Source organism: Hypanus sabinus, chromosome 8 (genome assembly GCF_030144855.1).
Source record: "Hypanus sabinus isolate sHypSab1 chromosome 8, sHypSab1.hap1, whole genome shotgun sequence".
Lineage (NCBI taxonomy): Eukaryota > Metazoa > Chordata > Chondrichthyes > Myliobatiformes > Dasyatidae > Hypanus > Hypanus sabinus.
Window position 1 is genome coordinate 128,101,693 of NC_082713.1, and position 26,615 is coordinate 128,128,307.

General features: G+C 40.8%; 1 protein-coding gene across 1 annotated transcript in view; it reads left to right on the top strand.

Moving 5' to 3' along the window:
• The window catches only part of LOC132397669 (uncharacterized), a 258,258-nt gene that overhangs the window by 90,126 nt on the left and 141,517 nt on the right, over positions 1–26,615 (top strand). The window contains exons 30-37 of the mRNA XM_059976438.1: positions 1,961–2,179; positions 8,209–8,328; positions 10,512–10,706; positions 12,675–12,773; positions 13,932–14,057; positions 14,490–14,615; positions 14,841–15,026; positions 16,295–16,513. Coding sequence (XP_059832421.1) covers positions 1,961–2,179; positions 8,209–8,328; positions 10,512–10,706; positions 12,675–12,773; positions 13,932–14,057; positions 14,490–14,615; positions 14,841–15,026; positions 16,295–16,513 — 1,290 coding nt within the window. The remainder of the gene's footprint in view (positions 1–1,960; positions 2,180–8,208; positions 8,329–10,511; positions 10,707–12,674; positions 12,774–13,931; positions 14,058–14,489; positions 14,616–14,840; positions 15,027–16,294; positions 16,514–26,615) is intronic.

Genomic DNA, 26,615 nt, shown 5'->3' on the forward strand with positions numbered 1-26,615 from the left:
GTATCAAAAGTAATCAGGAGAAGGAAGGAGAATGAGGTTTTGAGGGACATTAAATTGGCCATGATAGAATAGCACAGCAGACTTCATGGTCTAAATGGCATAATTCTGCACCTATTTCTCATGCTCTTTATGCCTTATGGACAAACTGCTGGGGGAATTCAGCAAATCAGGGAGCATCTGTGGAGCACAATGTAGAGTTGACGTTTTAGGTCAAGCATGGATAGGTGTGGGTTCAGAAGGGGCAAGAGCTGGCAAGTAATAGGTGGATCATGTAACAAGGGGCTATTTGTCAGACGTGGCCTAATGAGAGAGGGAATAGGCTGGCATAAGTGGTGTGTGCACTGTAGCATTGTTCATAATTTTTTTTGTAGTTCCATCAACAACATAATGAATGTGATTGAAAGAGTGAATGTTGCTGCGACTTGAGAACTTGATTTATAGGAAGAGGTTAAATAGATTAGGATTTTATTCTCTGGAGTGGAGCAGAATGAGGAGAGATTCTGAGGTACACAAAGTTATGAGAGATATAGATAAGGTTTTGAGGGGTATAGGCAAGCGGACTTCACAGACTTTTTCCACTGAGGGTAGTTGAGACTAGAACTAGAGGTCATAGGTTAAGTGTGAAAGGTGATACATTATCGGAAACTTGAGGAGGAACCTCTTTTCTCGGAGGATTTTTGAGTTTGGAACGAGCTGCTGGTGGATGTGGATTTGATTTCTACAGTTAAGAAGCCCGGATGGGAGGGGTACGGAGGACTGTACTCCAAGTGCAGGTTGATAGAACCAAGCAAAACACAGTATAGATGGGTCAATGGACCTGTCTCTGTGCTGAGGTGCTCTATGATTCTATAAGGAGTTTTATATTACATTGCTAATAATGCTGTACAATTCAAGAAGTTGTCTCAGTTGTAACTTAGGAAACAAAACACTCCAAATGCACACAGGCTGGAAGCAAGGGCTGTGATAGTGGCCAGTCTGATTGCTGGGAGGTAATTACAGCTGAAGTCTCTGGGAGATTTCCTCAGTTCTTAGTTGGAAAATATCTGAGAGAAAAGATAGGACTTGATTCAATATCCATCAGGGAAGAAAACCTGTCTTCCTTCCTTCCCCCACCAGTTTATTGACAATTCAGCTCCTCATCAGTCCTGCATGAAGTTCCAGCCCTGGAAATATTCTCAAGACTCTGAAGGATAACTTGACTCCACTGCATTTTCATTCAGTGGGTAGAATGCACAATATGAGAAAATCAACCAACTGTGGCAAGAAAGATGGGACAGGGAGGAGAAAGGGAGGCATTTATATAAAATACAAAAAAGTGTTGCAGGTACTAGGATAGGTAGTGGATACAGAAGAGAGGAAACTGTGTGGACTAGGTTAAGACTGGGGCACTGTGCATTAAACAAAACATTGAAAATGATAGGGAAACACCAGGCAGGATTGTGTGAGGAATGTCAGGAAGAGGAGTCAGTAGAACATGCAGTTCTGAGTTGCAGGAAGTATGGGATACAGAGAGAGGTGATAAGAATTAATCTAAGGGAATCGGGGGTGCAGGAATTCACATTAAAAGGGTTGCTGGGCATGGGTGAGAGAGCACAGGTCAGGGTATTTTTAGCTTTCTTAAGGGGTACAGGGTTTTTTTTTATAGGATATGATGAATATACTGGAATAGGGTACTAGGATGGCCAAAGATGGGAGGATAAAGTGTAGGTTTGGCTATGTGTGCGTGTGTGATTGGATGAAGAGATTTAGAATGTAAGTCTATTGCACTCTCCGGAGCAGAAGGTGGCGGTAATGCGCCATTAAACTGGGTGCCAACCGCCGTAAAACAAGACAGAGAGAGAAAGAGACAGGTGCTCCCCTATAACCAAATGCATATGATAGCACTGAACATGTCTGAAGCTGTATGTGGACTGTTGAAAAATGGTGTTGCAACTAACTAGGGCAAATATTTTACCCTCAGGAATCCGATTCAGGGTGGACTTGTTGACTGTGACGTCCCAGGAAGATCACATCTCCTTTGGCTGTGGAATGAATCCTGATCAAGACGTGCAGTTCACCTTGACTAAGGAAGACGTAGACATCGGCACATTTCGTATCTCCAACTGCACTAACATGTGGGTCCATTTCCATTCTGGTCCACAAACACCAAGCACAAAGTTTAACATTTATTATGAAATGGGTGAGTTCTACCTCATTTTTTTTCTCACTTCTTCCAGTCACAGTATCATCAAAGCCTCACAGTTGTGAATCACAGCTTCTCCAAGTTAAACAAAATCCTTCACTCTCAGTACTGCTCCAATAAATCTTTTCTGCAGTGTTCCCGAAAACGTGACGTTCTTCAAATTTGATATCTTGAAATGGATATGATAATCAGAGGTTGAATTTTTTTTCATGTTATCTTTTCAGATTATTGAATTGCTTTAGCACCTTCACAGATCTCCATATGCAGATACTGAGGGACCAGTACCTGTATTCTCTTTAAAACATTACAATTTAATTTATTTTCCTTCCGTGAACTGCATCAGTTCACAGCTCTCTGCATTCATTTCTGTCCCTTGTGTTCATCTATTTCACCTCTACGCCTTCCTGAAGTCCATTACTGTGCTCCTTATTATTCACCAAGCCTTATATTACCTTCACCCCTAAATTTGTACAATTTTTTTCTGCATCATTAATATAAACTAAATTATCTATGTACACTGTCTCAACCATGGGAATCCCTGTTCTAAAGCATCACTAAGAAACTGAACAGCCATCATTTCTTTCTGCAGCTCAGAATCAGAATCAGGTTAAATATCAGCAACATATGTCGTGAAATTTGTTGTTATGTGGCAGCAGTATGTTGCAATACACAATAATGAAAACTGTAAATTACACTGTATAAATCTACGTATATAAAAAAAGTTAAATTTAGTAATAGGCAGCCGTCGATCGCAGGGTATCATGGGATTGCGCCTCTGATGGACTGAATCCTCTCCAGTGCACAAGCCTGGGTGGGAAGATTTAAAGAACCAGCTGTTACCCATGCAGCGGGTTCCCCCACTCCATGTCACTGATGTAGTCCAAGGGAAGGGCAAGCACCGATACAGCTTGGCACCAGTGTCATCGCAGATGTTGCCAGAGTGAACTTGTAAACAGCATCAAACTGCCTTAGGGACCCCGGCTCCGGATTTCTTCCTCGGGGTTTACTCCCAAAGCCTTTCCCATGGGTGGGTACAGCGGCAAGGCAGCAGAGGTTTAAAATCAGTTTTTCTTCTTGGTGAGCTGCCATTCAAGGCTAACGAGCCCCACCTGCCCGAAGCAACTGGTTTTGAGGCGCTGGTGGTCCACCTTTGCCCTTTCTCTTGCCAGTAGAAACAGTTCCACTGGGCCTAGTAGCTAAGCCACATGCGAAGGCTAAGAGTGAGGCTTGGTTTTCAGAGGCTGTTGGAGTTGCAATTTGAAGCACTTTATAGGTAGTGCAAAAATACTAGTCAGGTAGTGTTCATGGGTACGATGTCCATTATTCAGAATCCGATGGCAGAGGGGAAAACACTATTCCTGAATTGTTGAGTATGGGCCTTTAATATCCTGATGGTAGCATTGAGAAGAGGGTGTGTCCTGGGTGATGGGGTCTTTAATGATGGATGCTGCCTTTTGAGTCATTACTCCTTGAAGATACCCTGGATGCTGGGGAAACTAGTGCCCATGATAACCCAAGTGACTGTTCAACATTCTGCAGCTTATTCCGCTCCTGCGCAGTGCCCACTCACCCCCACCCACCCCCCCCCCCCCATACCAGACGGTGATGCAGCCAGTTAGAATGGTACATCTGTAGAAATTGGTGAGTGTCTTTGGTGACATAACAATTCTCCTCAAACCCCTAATGAAATATAGTTGCTGTCATACCTTTTTTGTAATTGTATCAATATGTTGCGCCAAGGTTAGATCCTGAGGGATGATGACATCCTGGAATTTGAAATTGTTCACTCTTTCTACTTCTGATCCTCCTGTTAAGACTGGTATGTGTTACCTTGTCTTACCTTTTCTGAAAGGTCTTATTCACATTGTGCAAGGCTGTGGCTGCGACAGCACTCAACAAGCTGATATTTCTCACTCCTGTACGCCTTCTGAAATTCTGCCAATAAAAGTAGTGTTGTCAAGAAACGTATAGATGGCACTTCAGCTCTATAGCCGCACAGTTATGGGTGTGGAGAGAGTAGAGCAGTGGGCAAAGCACACATCCTTGAGGTGCGCCAGTGCTGATTGATTATCAGTGAGGTGGAGATTTTATTTCTGATCCATACTGACTGTGGTCTTCCAGTGAGGAAGTTGATGATCTAGTTGCAGAGGGAGGTACAGAGACCCAGGTTCTGAAGCTTTTGACCAGACCTGTAGGAACGACTGCATTAAACACTGAGCCATAGTCAATAAACAGCAGCCTGACAGAAGTATTAGTATTGGCCAGCTGATGGCATCCACTGCAGACTAATTGTGACAATAGGCAAAAAGCAGTGTGTACATGTCCTCGCTGAGATAGGAATTGATTCTGTCCATAGCCAACCTCTCAAAGCACTTAATCACCATAGATATGAGTTCTACTGGATGATAGTCATTAAGGTGGCTCACCCTGCTCTTCTTGGCAGTGGTATGATTGTTACCCTTTTGAAGCAGGTGGGAAATTCCGACTGTAACAATGAAAGATTGAAAATATCCATACCCATTAATTTCTGGATTTTAGAACAGTCTATCTTGTCACACTTGTTCCAATATCATCTGAAAGTTCAAACTGGGTCAAACTGATTGAGAATAATTACAAACCTAGTGTCTCCTGATGATTGGGGGTTTCAGAAATTTAAGTCATTTAATTAAAAAAATATGCAAGTTATTTGCTCCCGGTTTTACCGAAGGATCTTGTGCCTTTCCATTCCAAATTAGATGTGGTTGTGTCTTTGTAGTATCGAAAAGGAGGCGCCTGCTGAAAAAAATATGCACCGGACAATATTCTGTTATTAATGATATCTTTCTCAAGCTCTCTTTGTCTCTTTCAATTCATTGCTTGTGTGACTAGGTGTACTACATTTATATGGTTTGTTTCAAAGAGACAGCCAAGTCTTGCTGGGCCTCCATTGTGGATTATATCGACAAGGGCTTTAACATTCCAACCCATTGTTGGTGAGGAAGATCACAATTCTCACCATCATTATTCCATCACTCTTTAAGATGCAAATTTTTGTTGATAATTATTCTCCATCATTGTATACAGTGGTGAAGGGGGCAGTTGTCAAAAAAAAACAGCCTGTTATCCAAGCTGTGTAAATAGCATAGACACTTTGAAATAATTACAAAACCCATAAGATATAGGAGGAGATTAGGCTAATTGGCCTATTGAATCTGCTGTGCCATTTAATTACTACTGTTTCTTTTCAACTCCTTTTTCCCGCCTTTTCCCTGTAACCCTAGACTTGCCACCAATGATGAACCTTTCAATCTTAAACACCCAATGATTTGGTCTTCACAGCCCTTTGTAGCTATGAATTTCATGGATTTCTCACCCTAGGCTGAAAAACTTCCTCCTCGTTGCAGTTTTTTAAGGAATGTCCCTTCGTTCTGGGGCTGTCCTCTCTGATCTGAGATTCAGTGGATACATCCCCTCCGCATCCACCCTATCCAGTCCTTTCAGTATTCACCTGGTTTCAGTGAGATTCCACTTCATCATTCTGAACTCCATATGAGTGCAGACCAGAAACATCAAGCACTCCTCAGAGGTTCAGCCTTTCATTCCCAAGATTGTCTTTGTGAATAAGCTCTTGGAAGATATCCAGAAACATGGGTTACTATCTCAATCTAAGCAGCTGAGAGGGTACCTTAATCATGTGATACGGAAGTATCTCTTCTATCAGAAGGCAGTGATTACAATTCCCAATCATAGTATTCTATAAATCATTGGAGTTCTGGTTATCAGAGGATTCAAGGTAATATATAAGCAAACGAAAGGGCTTACAACAAAGCAAAAATTAGCTGGAAAATAGAAGATTGGAAAGCTTATAAAAACCTACAGAGAGCAACTAAAAGAATCATTAGGACGGAAAAGATGAAATATAAAGCTAGCAAACAATATCAAAGTGGATATTAAAAGCTTTTTCAAGTATGTAAAAAATAAAAGAGAGATGAGAGTGGATATAGGACCGCTAGAAAATGAGGCTGGTAAAATAATAACTAGGATCAAGGAAATGGCAGATGAACTAAATGAGTACTTTGCATCAGTCTTCACCGTGGAAGACACGAGCCGTGTGCTAGATGTTGAACAGTGTGAGGGAAGAGAAGTGAATGCAGTTACTATTACAAGGAAGAAGGTGCTCAAAAGGCTGAAAGACCTAAGGATACACAAGTCATCTGGACCAGTTGAACCGCAACCTAGGGTTCTGAAAAAGGTAGCAGTAGAGATTGTGGAGGCATTAGTAATAATCTTTCAAAAATCATTGAACTCTGCCATGATATCATGGATTTTTCCCATGGTGGGATAGTCTAGGATAAGAGAGCACAGTCTCAGGATAGAAGGGTGTCCATTTAAAACAGAGATGCAAAGAAATATCTTTAGCCAGAGGGTGTTGAATTTGTGGAAGTTGTTACCAAAGGCAGATACAGAGGCCAGGTCATTGGGTGTATTTACAGCAGAGATTGATAGGTGCTAGATTAGACATGGCATCAAAGGTTACGGGGAGAAGGCCATGAAGTGGGACTGAGGAGGGGGGAAAAAGGATCAGCCATGATTGCATGGCGAGTCAGACTCAATGGGCCAAATAGCCTAATAGCTCCTGTGTCTTGTGGTCTTATGGACTTATGGAAAATATAAATACTCAACACAACTATTATAAAGCCAGTTGCAGCATGCTGATAAAAAGCAAATTAAAATTGCCAGAAAAACTACCTTCTGGAAGACAGAGACAATGTACTAAGTGCTCAGTGTGAGCCTGTGAAAGAACAGGTGGATAAGTTCATCTAAATAGTGCTTCCAGTATAAAGTTGCAATGGAAAGGAATAAGACCAGCAGTCTAACCACACTCTTAAGCGAACCTCCTCACTGAGTATCCAATGTAGATGAATCAAACCTTCTTTACAATGAGAAAAGGTGACAGCATTCTTGCCGGCAAAGTTTTAGAATGTACAGAGCGAGAATTTAAAGAGCAATACTTCATACAGAGAGCTCTCTCTGATGGGGTGAAGTCATATCCACAAAGGAGTCCACTATTATTCTGAGTACAAATTAAATGAGGTGTGTAGGGGAAACAAGAAGACTTTTGCTTTCTGAATAAATAACTTAGTAAGAGAAAAGCAAGCAAGATTAACACTACCTCATTATTCCCTCTTTATTGCACTATTCATTTATTTTTTTTTAAATTATGGTTTTTTTATATATCTTTGCACTTTACAGCTGCCACAAAAACAGCAATTTTCAACCAACCACAAGAATACAGACAAAAGGATGTGTTTCTCCAGGGCCAAGGTGCAACAATCACACACAACACAAGGCACATATAGCACAAATAAATTTGGTAACAGAAAAACATAGTCACAAAAATAATACAACCCAAGTCCCTGAGTGTCATGGCCTGTAGATTGATGGTGTGTGGAATTTTGTCCGGGAGCCACATTTCTGCAAGAGCAAGCATACAGTAGCCCTGGCTGCACACTATTGCAGTCCCAAACAAGCGCAACCCTGCTTTCGTAAAATAGGAATCAATCCTGGTGGAAATGTTCTCTGTAACCAATAGGGCACGTGTCAGAGCTCAGTGTTGTCACTAAGGTATGGTGTGTATGAAGGAGAAGAGACAAATACAATGTTTTTCATGAGACTCGAGCAATTTGGAACACCAGTTGTAACTGATGGAACTGCAGTGAAGTGGTCTTCATTATGAAATCCTTGCAGGCTGTTTTGATTTTGCTCATTTTGCATGATTGTTTAATTTCTATTCAGCTGCTTATTACACACTCCTCTGCACTTCAGTTTCACTGAAATAAATGGTAAGTTGAAGAAAACGGAGTGATTGAAACAATGTTGTCCATTTATACAGTCCCCTGAAGCCAAGTATATTAGATGGCACAGACCCATGGCACAGAAATCAGTATGTCTGTAACTAAGAGGAAAGCCTCACTTTTACACAAAATGGAATGAACGAGCCATCCATCCCTTTACTGATATCACTGTGTCATTCCTGACCTTTGCAGAGTGGTATCCCTGCCGGAGAGTGGATTGTGATGTAACTGCAAGCTGTGGCTCAGATAGGTCAGGATATCTGGTGTGTATCTGCGTGCCAGGCTGGAGTGAATCAGAGACCGGATGTTATGGTAAGTCTGCACAGATCACAGATATCATCTTCTGACTGGAACAGTGGATATGGATGCACAGCAGCAAGAAGTTGGAAATTGTACCATTGATATCAAGGTTCTGCTTGGCTGACTATCTCAGCTGTGAACTCAGAAATTCATTTGGGTCCAAATCCTTCCTATGCTTTTAGTCAGCATGTTGTACAGGGCAGAAAGAGGCACTTCAGCCCACCACAACCTGCTTTCCACATACATGAAAAACAAATTACAGTTAAACAATTTACTATTGGATATGTTAGGAATACAAAGAACCCAGAGGTAAGCTTATACTGCCACACAAAGAATGTGCTAACTCCTCACAGACAGTGGCCAAGGTCAGGGTCGAAGGTTCTTCAGTGCCTGTTTAAGTAAACAGAAGCCACTTGAATACATCAATCAGATTGTATTATCTAGTACTTGTCATCAGTCCATTCAGTTTACTTGTTTACTTATTTGAAATCGAGCAACCCAGTTTGCCCTGACTGCATTGTTAACTGTAACAGAAACGTACACTTTACTTCACAGAATGGAAGACTTTGGTACTGTTAACATCACTTTGCTTCGTTCCCTCTTGATTTTATCATCAGCTGCCTCTGGACGTTATCAAACATGCCATATTTATCCCAAACAATTTCCCTGCACTTGCTGCTCCCTTGTTCATTAGTAATGTGTAGTGATACATTAATCGTGATTTTTTATACATTCTATCAACGCACTTTCTTCCTTCACATCAGAAACAGAAGCAGCAATAGGCCATTCCATGCCCTACACCTGGTCTAGCATTCATTACAATTTTGGCCAACCTTTCCCCTCAGTGCCACATTCTACAATAAAACTTGTTCCTGGCGATATCTGTTTCAATAGTTTTGCTGAGTTTTAATAGGCTTCATGTGCAGAAAACTCTGATGATTTACTGCTTACTGGTTGATATTTACAACTTAGAAGTAAAAATCTGGAGCAATACTCAAGCTGTAATATCAATTTTTCAACCCCAGTCTCAAAAACATTCACCACATGAAACCACCAATAACAATTAGTCTACCTTTATTATTGAATTCCAGGTTTACAACATACTAGAATTTAATGCCATAATACTCTACTGAGAGTAAATTGCAGTGATAGAAATGTGATAATTTCCAAGAACTTGATAAACAGAACTTTCATCTGTGCTTTCCAATGGATGTTAGACCCTATGATTCTATTTGAAGAACCAAAGAGGCAATTTATCCAGTTCAGCTAATGCAACTGGACATCAGTGAGAAGGTGTTATACTTTCCAACTTTTTTTGTATGTGGCATAATTTGGTTGTTTGCAGAGGAGCTGTGGATAGAGTTGAATGTTGTGCAATTATTCCCACTTCCAATCTTGTAAGAGTTGGAAGGTCATTGCAGAAGCAGCTGAAGGTACTTGGCTTAGGATACTCTAAATAATCAGCAAAGGGTTGGAAAGTGGGACATAAAGAGCTCAGTACAGTGTCCTTCCCAACTATGTTCAGCTGCTTCTTCAATGACCTTCCATCTATCACAAGGTCAGTCACAGGTGACCGCAACTGCACGATATTCAATGCTATTCACAACTTCTCAGCAAGCAAACAGACTATTTCCACACACAGCAAGACTAGGATGACCTATAGGTATGGATTGATACGTGGCTGGTAACATTTGCCCAAATAGTACCAGGCTATGGTAATCTCAATCAAGAAAAGATCCAGTTATATACCTTTCACATTCAATGACATTTACCAATGTTGAGTCTCCCACAATCAACATCTGGGGTCACCATTGACCAGAAATTTAATTGGACTGGTTACGTGGACCTATGCTTGTAAGTGTAGTTCAGATGTTAAGATATTCTCATACTCCAGTCCTTTCCACCAGCTCCAAGACACAGGTCTGGAGTGTGATAGAATTGAAGCAGCTTGATTGGATTGGTTCTACTTTTGGTAAGCAGGGCACATTGCTGGGAGTTGTAACTTGCCTCTTATTAGGCTGGATCTGTCTGGAGTCGGACTGGAACCTATAGCCTTCTGCATCAATGAGAGATGTTGCCATCAAGCAAAAGCTGACACTTGGTGGCCTGGAAAATCTTTCTAAAGCTCAGTAAGGTCTCATACCAGAGAAACCGTCCATTCACCTGTTTATCTCTCCTTTTGCCTTGCTGCCCAGATATTAGGAACATGGTGCAGACTGTAACTGCCAATGTCACAGGACCCAACATCACACTGACGTGGATGGTCAAACCACTTCCAAGAATGGTGATCCTCAACTATCGAATCATCGCCAATTGCACAAACCGTGCAGGTGGGGTCCAGCAGATTCAGAGCTCCCAACCTGTAGGCACAACCACTTTGGTTTTTGCAGGTAAGGTGTCCCAGATCCACTCTGATCCTGTAGCCATTGCTCAGTGAGGTCTTCCTTCCACAAGTCAAACCTGGGAAAGTTGCAGAAATCACTTTCAGTAATGGGGTGTCTTAATTTCCCATTTGACCTTCCTTTCCCTGCCAGTAACCGACTTTTCTGGAATTGTTTCGGTTGCGGTCCCTTCTTGGAAGTAACTGCACAGTCAGTATTGACAAAAGGAGTGTTCAGCTGAAGAGCTTGCCAGGTTGGAAACACTTTCCAGATTACTGCCATCATGTAACAAGCTGTAGTGGAGATTGAGGTTTTGATTTAGTGGTGTGTGCTGTGGTGTTCAGTAAATGGGAAAGTGAGTGTGCTGTGGTAATACAGACATAGAGTGGGGAAGTTGAAAGTCAGTGTTGGTGTTGTGGTATGCGATTGTAGGGGTAGAGATGGGTAGTGCAAACAGAAGGGCTTTGAGGCTATAGTCAAGTCAAGTCAACTTTTATTGTCATTTCGACCATAACTGCTGGTACAGTACGTAGTAAAAATGAGACAACTTTTTTCAGGACCATGGTATTACATGACACAGTATAAAAAATTAGACTGAACTACATAATAAAAACAACACAGAGAAAGCTACACTAGACTACAAACCTACACTGGACTGCATAAAGCGCACAAAAACAATGCGGGCATTACAATAAATAATAAACAGGACAGTAGGGCAAGGTGTCAGTCCAGGCTTCGGGTATTGAGGAGTCTGATAGCTTGGGGGAAGAAACTGTTACATAGTCTGGCCATGAGAGCCCGAATGCTTCGGAGCCTTTTCCCAAACGGCAGGAGTGAGAAGTGCTTGTATGAGGGGTGTGTGGGGTCCTTTGTAACACTGTTTGCTTTGCGGATGCAGCATGTGGTGTGAATGGAGAAGTCTGTGGAGCAAGGAAATTCCATCTCTGAGTTGGTTTACAAACTTTAACCGAGATCCTCATTAAGGCTGCCCAGCTCAACAACTATTCTACCTCCATTCATATTACATCAATAACATTGTGAAATTTCTTCCAGTGCTTAGTTTTTAGAAGTGATTTAATGGTGAGGGAATCTCGGAGGTCAATGTAGGGAACAGCAGGGTTGAAATGTGAGAGTGATGTTGGTTAACTTGAAGGAGGAAGAGTACAGAATTCCAAGGAGATTGTAGAGCTGAGGAGGCCTTGGAGATGAAGAGAGGAGAGATCACCTAGGCACTTAAAAATGAAGATGCAGTTTTCAAAATAATGGCAAATACACAAGGGATTTCACATGCACAGATACAGTGGTAGAGTTTTGGCTGAGCGTAACTGGAACAAGAGTGTGATGTGGGAGGGAGCTCAGAAAACTACCATTAGAATTAAAATAAAAGTTTTTAAAATGGTAGGTGATGGAAGTCTGAAAGACATACAGAAAAAGAAGATCAGACAGCATCTGTGGAGAGAGAAGCAGTGTTAATGTTTCTGGTTAGAACTGCTGATGAAGTGTTCAATGGAAACTCAAAAGACTGCAGATGTTGGAACCTGTAACGAGGAGCAAAATACTGGAGGAACAGTGAGTCAAGAGCAGCATCTGTGGAAAGAAATGCATCTTCAATTGCTCTGGAAGCAGTGAAATTCTCATGTGAGGAGGAAGACTGAAGATGGTTCTCAGGGAATCAAACCTGCTGCAACTGAAGTAGGATAAAGCAGAGACTCCCAGTCCCAGTGACTGGAAACTTGCCTCAGTGACACACACTGAGAGTTGGAGGTTCTCAACTCACAACATTGACAGTTCCTTTCCCTCCCAGATGCTCTCTGAACTGCAGAGTGCCTCCAGAAGTTTCTATTTGAGTGTTGAACTTGTGGTTCATTACGATACATTACCGCAATCTACTTGATAAATTTTCAGGGAAGGTCGGTGGTTTTACTGGAAAAAATATTGCGATGTATTTTACAGCTTACTTTGTTAATTGAATCTCAGGTCTGGGTTCTCTGTCCATGTGTACGACTGTCATCCAGGTAAACACCTCGTCAGACGGCCTGGTGACCTCCCAACCTTTCACCTTCAACATCCACTCCGGTGAGTCTCTCAGTTCTCTCTCATTTTGAGATTCACTGCACAATGTACAGATTCAATGCATCATTATTTCATTATTATCACGTTTACTGAGATCTGAAAATCTTTTGCGTGCAGTCAGATCACTCCATACATAGGTACACTGGGGTAGAACAATACCAGGAAAATAAAAACACAATGCAGAATATAGTGTTACAGGTACAGAGAAAATGAAATGACAGTCGATAAATATGATGCAAGGGCCATGACAAGGTAGATAGTGAGATCAAGAGTTCACCTTTCTTGTACACGAGGTCATTCGAGAATCTCATAACAGTGGAACGGAGACTGTCCTTAAGTCTTGTGTTGTGAGTTTTCTGCAGTGAGAAGGATAGAAGGGAGAAAAACTGGACTGGGAGGGACCCTGCTTTTGGCAGAGCAGTTGTCATAACAAGCTGTGATGCATCTGGAGAGAATGGTCTTTCAAATTCAAGTTGACGTTTGTAGACAACTTGCTTGAGAACAGAATTGAGCAGAGAAGATGGTAAAAAGTGAGTTAGTACAGTAGATGAAGATGCCCCTAAGTTATTTTGTAACATCCATATTGAAAAATTGAAAGATGATCCCTAAAACCTATTTCTGTTTTGCTGTCTCTGGTTCTCTCTACCTCTGAACTCTCTGTCTCGCTGTTTTTCTGTCTCTCTATCTCTCTCACTTACTTTCTAGCACACAATCTCTATGTCTCTATCAGTTCCCCCTCCACTCTATCTGCCACAATACCCCTCACACTATCACTTACTATGTCTTGCTGGCTCTCACATTCTCTTTATTTCTCTACTTTATTATCTCCCACTCTGTCACTATCTTCCACTTCATCTATAACTCTCTCTTTGACTGCATGTATAAAAACAGGTGTGAAGCCAACAGACAGGAGCAATGGGCTCAAGGGAGTTTCCTGAGACCAGTGAGCAATGCCGAGGGTATTTTTTCACCTAAACCGCCTAATGGAAAACTAACCAGCTATTGAATTGAAGCTGATTTTGATTTGATCTTACCAACTCACTACCAGCATTAAATCAGTTCAGCAAACGGTTTTACAAACATGAGGTTTGAAAGATGTGCCATTGTATTAGTGGAATATCAATGCAAGTTAAAAATGACCCCAACATGCCTGCTTTTCAGATGTGGATGAATGCCTGCAGGACAATGGCGGCTGCTCCCAGCTCTGTGTGAACACGGTGGGCAGTTACCACTGTGACTGTCACCCAGGGTACATCCTGAGACCCGGAAACAGATCAACATGCACAGGTTTGACCTTTTACATTTCATCCTTGAAGAACCCAAACCAAATATTTTACTTTTTTAGAAAGCAAAACTTGAGAATCTACAATGACATGTTGCCGTCTTGAAGTAATGTAAAAGAATTGGAGTTAGGCTAGTCTATTCAGCCCTGTCAAACTGTTCCATCTGTCAATGTGATCTGCTACATCACTGCCGTAAACCGGCTGTCTCCCCCATACCTCATGATGCCTTATGTGTCTTGAAATCTCTCCACCGCTTTCTTAAATACAATTGTGACATTTCTCAGTTTCCACACTTGGACCTCGTTACAGCTCCAAGCTGTTGGAATGACTGCAGGACTCGCTGTAGAGTATTCACACAGACAAAAATGTAACAAGGATCACACTCTTCTTCCACCTTCCCTCCACCTCTGATAGTTTATTTATCTACTCTTTTCAGATGTCAACGAGTGTGCGGATCCGGCACTGAATCAGTGTGACAGCAACGCTCAGTGTCTGAACTTGATGGGTTCCTACCACTGTGAGTGCAAATCCTATTACAGAGGGAACGGGACGCACTGTGAAGGTGAGTAACAGAATAGGAACCTCAGCCTCCTTGCCCATGATATATCAGATATCATTCATGACAATTGATTAGGGCAGCTTTTCTCCCTAATGTTAGATAGAAAGGCTGTTCTGTTTAAATATTTATGATCATTGTGTGAATAACTGTAAAACAGTGGGTTATAGGAAAGGACAAAATGGAATTCATGGTTGTTCGGTGATTCACATTGTCTGTCTTTGGTTTCAGGTTGCTTTTGCCCACCAGAAATTATCCCAGGAACTGTGGATCTCCAGGCTCTTTCAAGGAATCCCTGTCCCTGTGTATCTGGTTTCATCGTGTCCAATAATTTCCAAAGCTACTACCAGAATAGTGCAGACATGTACTGGTTCTTCAACCTGGTCCAGGTGTCTAACTCCACTCACCTGTACACAGGTAACACTCTGTTTCCGAGATAAAGCAACAGACATAACAAATGCATCATCCAATGGCCAGAAAGCAGATGCTGGGTAGGAAAGGAATAGGTAGTTCCACAATCTAGATTTGGATTGACCATTTTCCAAGAGTTTTCATTACCTGTATTCCAAACTCATACACCTGGATCAGGTGAAAAGAGGCGATTTGTCAGATGCGATCTGGTGAGAGAGGGAATAGGCTGGGATAAGTGGTGTCTGCACTGTATCATTGTTCATCATTTTTGGTAGTTTCTTCCATGACATAATCAATGTGATTGAAAGAGTGAATTTAACAGAATGTTGCTGCAACTTGGGGACCTGATTTGGAGTAAAAGGTGGACTAGATATGGATTTTATTCTCAGGTGTGTGGCAGAATGGGGGAAAATTCACAGAGGTACGCAAAGTGATGAGGAGTAAGATAAGGTTCAAAGGGTATAGGCAGGAGGATTTCACAGGCTTTTTCCACTGAGGATGGTGGAGACTAAAACTAGAAGTCACAGGTTAAGGGTGAAAGGTGAAATATGGGTAACCTGAGGAGGAACGTTTTTACTCGGAAGGTTTGTGAGTTTGGAACGAGCTGCTAGAGGAACTGGTGGATGTGGTTTTGATTCAAAAGTTAAAAGAAGCACAGATGGGAGGGATATGTAGGGCTGTACTCCAAATGTGGGTTGATAGAACCAAGCAAATAACAGTATAGATGGGCGAATTGTCCTGTCACTGTGCTGTGGTGCCCTGTGACTGTATGAGGATTTTAAAATTGCCTTGCTAATAATGCAGTACAATCCAAGGAGTCATCCAGTTGTAATTTAGGAAACAAGACATCCCAGTTGCACACGGACAGAAACCACAAACAGTGCAGTGATAGTGACCAAGATGATTGTTGAGCGATAATTATAGCTGAATTTTCCTGGAGAACTGCCCAGTTCTTAGTTGGAAAACATCTGAGAGAAAAGACAGGACTTAATTTTATATCTATCAGGACCTGTCTTCCTTCCTTCCCCCACCAGTTTATTGACAATTCTGCTCCTCATCAGTACTGCATGAAGTTCGAGCCTGGAAATATTCCCAAGACTCCAAAGGATAACTTGATTCCATGGCATTTTTATGTAGAGGGTAGAAAGCACAATATGAGGCAGGTGCACCCCTATAAATCTAAGGGATATGGTAATACTAAGTATGTCTGAAACCATGTGTCAGCTGTTGAGAAACAGTGCTGCAACTAACTAGGGCACATGTTTTACCCCCAGGAGTCCGATTCAGGGTGGACTTGTTGACTGTGACGTCCCAGGAAGATCACATCTCCTTTGGCTGTGGAATGAATCCTGATCAAGACGTGCGATTCACTTTGACTCAGGAAGACGTAGACATAGACACATTTCGTGTCTCCAACTGCACTAACATGTGGGTCCATTTCCATTCTGGTCCACAAACACCAAGCACAAAGTTCAACATTTACTATGAAATGGGTGAGTTCTGCCTCAGATTCTCTCTCAATTCTTCCAGCCACTTTATCATCAAAGCCTCACAACTGTGAATCACAGCTTCTCCAAGTTAAACAAAATCCTTCACTCTCAGTACTGCTCCAATAAATCTTTACTGCAGGGTTTCTGAAGACATGACCTTCTTCAAAACCAGATATAATAACTATGGATCCATAAAAATAGTAAGTGATGTTGTAACCAAGGTTAATCAAACCCAAAGATGTAATGTTAGAAAGCTCCACCTGTAGAGGAAAGAAAACGAGGTTTACTAAATTCTTTTTTAACAACTTGAAAAAAAAGCTATGCGAGAACAAGATGTGGCTGATGCAGGCGCAGACAAGCAAGCAAAGCACAGCAATCTAATAGAAACTAAAGATATAAACTGTTAAAAGTGGAATTATTAGTGAGTATCTCTACCCAACATACTTGAAACCCCTCAGGCTGAAGGAGAGACGATACCAAGAAAAGGTTTATTGAAGCTACAGGTATAACAAGCAGCAGCTACAGAGAGACAATATCGGCAGAGACAGAGTGTAATTGGGAATTAGTTCTGTTAAATCATACCAAGGAAATTAGTCAGGTCTTTTTTTGTGTGTAAGTAATGTGAATCGACTTTCCATGGATGACCCACTATTTCATCTAAAGAAACAAGGTGGTGAGCTACCCAAGATCAAAGAACCAGCGCGGGAATGAAATCTTTTATGACGTAGAGGATTTAATACGAATGGATGTATAAGTTAATTTTGCATTCAAAGAATCTGAATTAGATTTTCTGGAAGAGCTGATTATTTTTGCAAAGAGATTGAATAAACGTTGTGATGTTGGAGAATTTGTCGTGAAAAGGTTTAGGCTATATATATTTATATTTGGTGTGGAATTGAAATTTTACTGACCTGGAACTGAAAGTGAAGTTAAATATAATATTTAAGAATAGGAGTTCAATTAGTTTCCTAACTGGCTAGAGATGAGTAAAAAGGCAAATGTTAGTCTGCTAACCTTTAAATAGGGAAAAACATTAGATCTAATTAGTTTGAGAAATTGGACTAGTAAAAGTTATTCTAATGAATCTCACTGATTCTAACTAAAAAGGAATTTGGTCTTCATTTGATATCTGAGATTTGGAACCTAAGATAGAATGTTGGAGTTTTGAATTGTTCTTGCTCATGTAAATGTTTTGTATATAATACCTCAAGAAATGTGTTTACGATTCACTGCCTCCTTCCAATACCTAGAGCTTCTGATGGCCCACTAGCAACTAGTGTAGAACTAGGTAATTTGATTTGCTCATAAAGAGTGTGGTGACACACGAGATAAGACGAGCACTACACAGGTGTTTTACATCAGTTCACACCTCTGCATAGATTTTTGACTGTTGTGTTTATCCATTTCAGCTCTATGCCTTCCTGAAGTCTATCACTGTGCTCTTCATTATTCACCAAGTCGTATGTTACCTTCATACCTAAGCTTGTGCGATATTCATCTGGATCTTTGATAGAGTCATTGAAAAGTACAGTACTGAAGCAGACCCTTCAGCCCATCTTATCAATACTGAACCATTTAAACTGCCTACTCCCATCAACCTACACTGGGACCATAGCCCTCCACAAACCACATCCCATGTACCTATCCAAACTTTTCTTAAATGTTAAAATCAGATTCAGATTCAGTTTATTTGTCATTTAGAAACTACAAATGCAATGCAGTTAAAAAATGAGACAATGTTCCTCCAGAATGATATCACAAAAGCATATTGTTACGAAATCCCATAACTGGATCACTTACCAGCAAAGATAGAGAGGTCTGTTGAAGTCGGATGGTACTATTTTTAAATGTATTTATTGATAAAGGGGCACAAAAATAAGATTAATACAAACATACAGATAATATACGTCGTCAATACTAAATCTAAAGCACAGGTATGATCATAACCAATAAAACATAACTCTATCGTTGTCTAGGGGTTAATGTATTGTCCAATGGAAATATAAAAGTCATTAGCTCGTTCAGGCTGCAGCGTTTTGGGTTTAAGAGAGGGAGGTGTTTAAACTTGCCCAAGTCTCTTATGATGCCAATCCGTTGAGTCAGGGGAGCGGGTTTCCCCGTTGTTAGCTAAAAAGCCGTTTTCCGTGGTTTCAGCCACCAATTCCAGCCACGGAATTGAACGCACGTGGCTTGGTTTCCGATGACCGTCTGCTGTTACGTGGTCGCTTAACGTTTCTTCTGGTGCGTCTGAGGGGTTGTTCCTACAGCCCCTCTTTTATTCTGAGTCGCAGGGTCATAGATGTCAATCAGGTTGGGGGTAATGCAATCTCTCCCTCAACCAGCCCATTTTGCCTGAGGGCATTCACGTAGCAGAGCATCTCAATCCACAAATCTGTCTCCAAGAGACAATGGCCATGCCCTGTAGCTTTACATCGCTATGGGGGGGAGAAACGTGACATCCTGCATGTCTCTCCCTCATGTCTTAGGCCCCCCTTTTGACTCAACCCAACAGTGATCTGGCAATTCTCACAAAGGAGGGGGCTACGGATGTAACAATATGACAAATCAGACTACACCAGAGAATCCACATAACATTTGGTAATCCCCAATCCAGAGTCCGGAGAGGCTGCTGCGTATTAATATTGCACTACCGTCTAGCACGTTCCCCGGAAAGGAGCTCCAAAGCCACCAGACAAAACAAGACCAAAAACTAAAGCTACAAGACCTGCACAAAACCACATAGTTACAACAGTGTAAACAAAAGCATAATTGATAAAAAAAAAACAGACCACGGGCACAGTAAAAATATTCCAAAGACGTTAAAAGACTATAAGTTCAAAGGAAATTACCACACAGTTTCCACAAGTCCCCAGGGTCCTGACAGACTCGTCATCCCACGCTGGCGGCAGAAGGGAATACCCCCGCTATGGACTTCCACAGCGCCGCCCGACTCAGCCTCGCAGACGCAGCACACAATGAAAGCTCCGTTGAACCCAGCCTTGCAGATGCAGCACACACTCAAAGCGACCTGACAGCAACGGACTCCAAGTCCGTCGAACCTCCGAGCCGACGACCATCCCCTCCGGCCCAGCTTCTCTGAGCATCATCCTCTGCCGAGCGTATTAAGACGGCCCCGCCAACGGCCATCAGCAATGCAACCCCGAGGACTGGGGGCCTGTTCTTCCTAGCAGAGTCCCGGACTTCACAGCAGCAGCATCAATGAAGAGGGTCTTCCTGGAGATTTCCCGATGTTCCTCCATGCTCCCACGTCCGTTTTCAATCGATTATGATTGCGCATGGCACCCCACTTCACAAATAACAGATAATCAGCTCCGGAGTGGCCGCTGCAAGCTTCGACGCGCCGCCATCTTGGAATCAAGCTGGCATGCACCACTTGCACTGGCAGCTTGTTTCACACTCGCACAACACTTCGAGTGAAGAAGTTTTCCCTCTTGTTCTCCTTAAAATTTTCACCTTTCATCCTTAACCTATGGCGTCTAGTTGTAGTCGAACCCAACCTCAGTGGAAAAAGCCTGCTTGCATTTACCCTATCTATATCCCTCAGAATTTTGTATACCTCTATCAAAACTCCTCTCAATCTTCTGTGTTCCAATGAATAACATCCTAACCTATTGTAACTCAGGTCCTCCAACCCCAGCAACATCCATATAAATTTCCTCTGTACTCCTTCAACCTTATTTACATTTTTCCTGCACACAGACAAAAAATGCACACAATACCCCAAATTAAGCCTCAACAATGTCTTATACAGCATCAACATAACATCCCATTTCCTGTACTCTATGCTTTGATTTATGAAGACCAATATGCCAAAAGCTTTCTTTACTATCTACCTGTGACACCACTGTCAATGAATTATGGACTTGTATTCCCAGATCACGTTCTTCTACTGCACTCCTCTGTGCCCTGCCATTCACTGTGTAAGACCAACTCTGGTTTGGTCCTACTGAAGTTCAGCATCTTGCACTTGTCTGCATTAAATTCATCTAACATTTTTAAGCTGGTGCAGATCTCGCTGCAAGCCATGATAGTCTTTCTCGCTCTCCACTACACCCCCAATCTTGGTGTCATCTGCAATTTTTCTAATTAGTTAACCACATTATCATTCAGATCATTGACAGAGGTGACAAACAACAATAGACCCAGCACCAATCCCTGCAGCACCCCGCTATTCACAGACCTCCAGTCAGGGAGGCAACCATCCACACCACTCTCTGGCTTCTCCCACAAAGCCAACATCTAATCCAATTTACTATCTCATCTTGAATGCTGAGCAACTCAAAATTCTTGAGCAGCCTCCCATGTGGGATCTTGTCAACTACCTTGCTAAAGTCCATGTAGACACATCCACTGGCTTGCCTTCATCAACTTTCCTGGTAACTTACTTGAAGATTGGGTATAAGATTAGTTAGACGCGACCTACCACACACAAAACCATGCTGACCATCCCTAATCTGTCCAGCTCTATCCAAATACCCATATTTCAGGTCCTTTAGAATACCTTCCAATAACTTTCCCACTACTGATGTCAGGCTCATCAGCCTGTAATTTCCTGCTTTTTTTTTTAGAGCCTTTCTTAAACAGCGGAACAACATTGGCTATCCTCCAATCCTCTGGCTCTTCACCTGTTGCTAAGGATGATTTAAATATCTCTGCTAGTGCTTTGGAAATTTCTGCATTTGTCACAGTTTTGTGGGAGCACCTTGTCAGGCCATGGAGATTTATCCATCCTGATTTGCCTCAAGACAGCAAACACCTCCACCTCTGTAGTCTGTACAGGCTTCATGAAGTTGGTGCCACTTTGCCTCACTTCTATAGACTCTGTATCTCTCTTCTGTGTAAATACAGATGCAAAGCATTCATTTAAGGTCTCCCCATCTCTTTTGGCTCCACGCATGGGTTATCATTCTGATATTCCAGAGAACCAATTTTATCCCTTGCAAACCTTTTGCTCTTAACATATCTGTGGAATCCCTTAGGATTCTCCTTTACCTTGTTTGCTAGGGCAACCTCATGCCTCCTTTTACCCCTCCTGATTTCCTTTTTGTTTTATTGCATTTCTTATACTCCATAAGTACCTCATTTTTCTTACCTGGCTGCACCTGATATGCACCTCCTTTTTTTCCTTACCAGGGCCTAAATGCCTCTTGAAAAACAAAGTTCCCTAAACCTGTTGTCTTTACTTTTTGTTCTGGCAGGCGTATACAAGTTCTGTACTCTCAAAATTTCATTTTTGAAGGCGTTCCACTTACCAAGTACACCTTTACCAGAAAACAACCTGACTCAATCCACACTCGCCAGATCCTTTCAGATACCATCAAAATTGGCCCTTCTCCAATTTCGGATCTCAATCCATGGACCAGACCTATCTTATTGCATATTCACTTTGAATAAATTAAATTATCAACATTTACTTTCTCAACCATGGGAATCCCTAGTTTAAAACATCTCTGAGAAATAAAAAATATCATCGTTTTTTTCTATACCTTGTATTTTCTGGATTTGAGAATAGCCCATCTTGTCACACTTTATCCAATATCATCTTTTCTTTTTACAATATTTTTATTCAGAAAAAAAAAGATTTACAGAGTGCAACACATAGATACATCTCAACATAACTTGTGTACATTCATGTATTGCAATAAAATTGATCAAAATGTTATAGCATAACACATAAAGGTATACCACTATGTAATCAAAAATTTAAAGATAAGTCATACATCATGAAAGCAATTTTTATATAAAAAAGTCAACCCCCTACCAACTACCAAAGAAAAAAGCTGATGGATGACAATGGATAATTAGAAAAAAAACATATTCAATTAAGAAGAGAAGATAAAAATATACATAAAAGTCTGTGCACTGTTAAACTTTATAAATTGGAAAGGTAATTTAGGAAAGGTCCCCAAATATCATAAAAAGATTGTTTCAAATTTAAGACTGAGCAGCGGATCTTTTCTAAATTTAAATAAGACATGATATCACGTAGCCATTGAAGATGTGTAGGAGGGGTAGACTCCTTCCATTTAAGCAAGATTGCTCTTCTTGCTAAAAGAGAAGTAAAAACTAAAACCTGTAGGTTAGGAGTTTTTAAAGTTATATCTTCATTTGCAATAATACCAAACAAGGCAGTAAGGGGATTTGGGTCAAATTGGACCCTAAAAAGTTGAGAGAAGGTATGAAATACTTCCCGCCAAAGCTTGTAGGGCAAAACCAAAACATATGAATTAAAGAGGCATCAGCAGGGTTACATTTATTACAGTGGAGAAACATTCGGGTAAAAACTGGAGAGTTCTGTTTAGAAATGTGAGCTCTATGAACCACTTTAAAGTCTTTAAAGATTGGGATGAACTAGGTATTAAGTGTTTTGGGACCTGTTTATCTCAGGATCTCTTGCTTCATTTGACCAATTGTCAAATAAATTTGCACTCCCAAAAGCACATTTTTACAGATACCTTCAAATTAGAGATTTTCTATGTTTCCAATTAGCTACTTTTCCTATAGGTCCTGATAAAAATTTACTGGACGATCTTTTAAATTTAAAACCTTTTGTTAATGGTTCTATTACCGGTATCTATAACTTGTTGATTGATTCTAGACAAGACTTTTTAGATAGAATTTAAAAAAAGCTTGGGAAGATGACCTAAATTGTCAGATTTCTGATGATAGATGGAATAAAATTCTTAAACGGGTTAATAAATCATCTTTCTGTGCTCGTCATTCTCTTCTATCCAATATCATCTAAAAGTTCTAACTGGGTCAAACTGATTGGGAAAAATTGCAAACCTTGTGTCTCCTGATGATTGGATATTTCAGAAATTTAAGTCATTTAGGTTGAAGAAATATGCAAATTATTTGTATAGTTTCACCAATGGATCTTGTACTTCTCCATTCCAAATCAGAAGTGGTGGTGTTTTATTCATGTTCAAACAGAGCTGCTTATTGGAAAAAATATGTACCTGACAACATTTTGTTATTATTGGTATCTTTCTCAGGCACATCTTTGCATCTTTCAACTCATTGCTTATGTAATCAGGTGCACTGCATTTTTGTGGTTTGTTTCAAGGAGACAGCAAAGTCTTGCTGGGCCTCATGGTGGGTCATATCAACAAGGGCATTAGCATTACAATGCAAACTGCCCACCCACTCATTGTCGGTGAGAAAGATCACAATTCTCACCACCATTATTCCATCACTCTTTAAGATGTATTTTTTTGTTTAGATTTATTCTCCATCATTGTCCAAAGTGGTGAATGGGGCAGTTGTCAGTTATAAAAAAAGTAACCCAAGCTATATAAATAGCATAGACACTTTGAAATAACCATAAGCCCATAAAGATGTGGAGCAGATTAGACTAATCGGCCTATTGCATCTGCTGTGCCACTTAATCACTACCGTTTCATTTTAACCCTTTTTTCCTGCCTTTTCTCTGTAACCCTAGACACCCCAGCAATGAAGAACTTATCAATCTTAAATACACCCAATATCTTGGTCTTCACAGCCCTTTGTGGAATTTCATGGATTCCGCACACTTTGGCTGAAAAAAATTATTGAGTACCACTTTTTTTAAAAAACATGGCCTCATATCCAAGACTCACCCACCAGTGGAAACATCCTCTCCAAATTCACCCTTTCAGTATTTAATAGGATATTGAATATTCAATATGATCCCACCCTCATTATTCTGAACTCCATATGAGAGCAGACCGTGAGATATCAAACACTCCTCAGATGTTCAGCCTTTCATTCCTGGGATTTTCTTTTGTGAATAGCCTCTTGTACACAAGGAAGATATCCAGAAACATGGGTCACAATCTCAATCTAAGCAGCCTAGAGGGTATTTTGTAATGTGATCAAGAGGGATTTCTTCACTCAGAGGGTGATGATTACAGTTTCCAATCATAGACAGCAATGTAGGTTCTGTTGAAAAAATTCTACGAATCAATGGAGTTCTGGTTATTAGAAGATTCGAGGGATATGGGGATATGGCAGGGAATTGGAGTTGAGATAGAAGATGATTTTGATAAAAAGCAGAGCAGCTTGATGGACTGAATGGCCTTACTCTGATCTTAAATTTTACATTCTTATGATCTGCTTCTTTCTACAGGATTATCTTTCTTGAAAATATAAATATTCAACACAAATATTGTAAAATCACCTGCAGCGTGATGATAGAAAAGCAAATTTTAATTTGCAGAAATACTTCCCTCTGGAAGACAGGCAATTTACCAAGTCATCTATGTAAGACTGTGAAGGAACAGAAGGATAAGTTTATTTAAATAGTGCTTCCAGGAACAAGTTACAATGGAGAGGACTAAGAACAACAGTCTAATCACAATCTTGAACAAACTTCCCCACTGAGAACCAAACATAGGTAAATCAAGCATTCCTTTCAATGAGAATGAGCGACTGCATTCTTGTCTGAAAGCTAGGCAGGTAAAATTTTAAAATGAACAGGGCGAGACTTTAAAGAGCAACACTTCACAAAGAGAGCTCACTCAGATGCAGTAATGTCATAAATTTTAATCCACAATTGAATCCACTTTCACTTAGAGTGCAAACTAAATGAGGAGTGCAGAGGAAACAAGAAGACATTTGCTTTCTGAATAAATAATTTAGCAAGAGAACAGAAGCAACATGAAAACTACCTTATTATTCCTTATTACACTATTTATTGTGTTAATTATTGTATTTTTATAACTTTGCACTGATTTTTATACCGCTGCCGTCAAACAGCAATTTTTAATTTCAACTTCAAGTTTAATTGTCATTGAACCATACACATGAATACAGGCAAAGGAATCAGTGTTCCTTCAGGGCCAAGGTGCAAAGAGTCACACACAGCAAAAGCCACATGTAGCACATGTAATTTCAACAGCAGAAAAACGCACCTCTCGTCTTTCCCTCACTGTCACCAATGTCTCATCCCATGGTTTGTTGTGAAAGGCTTGAGGGCTTGGTCTGTGCAACAACCAAGGCCACTTGGCTACCCTGCCATCAGTCTCACCAATGAATCCATGAACTAGACTTGCGGTGTTCTACACCATCACATCATATAAGACAGTAATGATAAACCTGATTCTGATTCTCATTCTAAAGCCAGATTTGCTCACACGATCCAGTGTTCCATGGCATGTCTAGACCTTCAAACAGAGGCAACACAGGCACCCTAAACTGAACAATCAGATCCCCAGGGAAGAACGTGAGCTCTGTACAAGCATGCTGAAAACTCACTGATATTCTCAAATACTGAGCAGGAGACAGGCTTTAAATAATAACACTGCAAACGCAGGTGTGTGGTGTCAAATAGCAAGTTGGTGGGATATGTTAAATCACTTAAAGGACAAAATGTTGAGGGAGGAAGAGAACCTAATTCTCAAATGTTCAGTGAGCGAGGGAAATTGCTGCCCAGATGTTGAGCAAGGAAAAGGACCGCATGCACAGAATGCAGAATGTTAATACCAGACTGCATCAGGTACATGAGTCTTTAAAATGTTAATTATCCAGATCTGAGATAGTAGATAAATTTGTGTTTATTATCAACACGTTTTACAAGTATTCACAGGGGAACAATAAACAGCATACTCTTTAAATTACAGTTAATATTAATAATCATCTAATTAGCATTCACAGTATAAATAGTGCTTCCAAAGTACATATTTTGTGTGAGTGTTGAATAGATTATTTGTTCTTCTGGAACAAGGTAAGCAGAGCAGATACTACAGCATCAGCACTCTCATACCAACAGCTCAGTAGTATCAGTGTAAACTTTGATGATTTTATATTAAAGAAAGACAGTCACTGTCTCTTAAATCCCTTCTTCGTTCTCCAGTAAACAACCTGCCCTCAGGCTAACTCTAAGAGATGTAGGCTTTCTATGAGAACATCTCCAGTTGGAAGCAACTGTACAGTAAATCTAAGTAAATGTGGATTCTCAAATCTCTCATTAGCTTACAGACTCCTACTTTTGTAAAATAGGGATCCATGCTGATGGAGATGTTCTGTGTAATCAATAAAGCACATGGCAGAGTTCAGTACTGCTGCTGAGGCATGGTGTGTTGAAGGGGGAGAGACAAATACAATA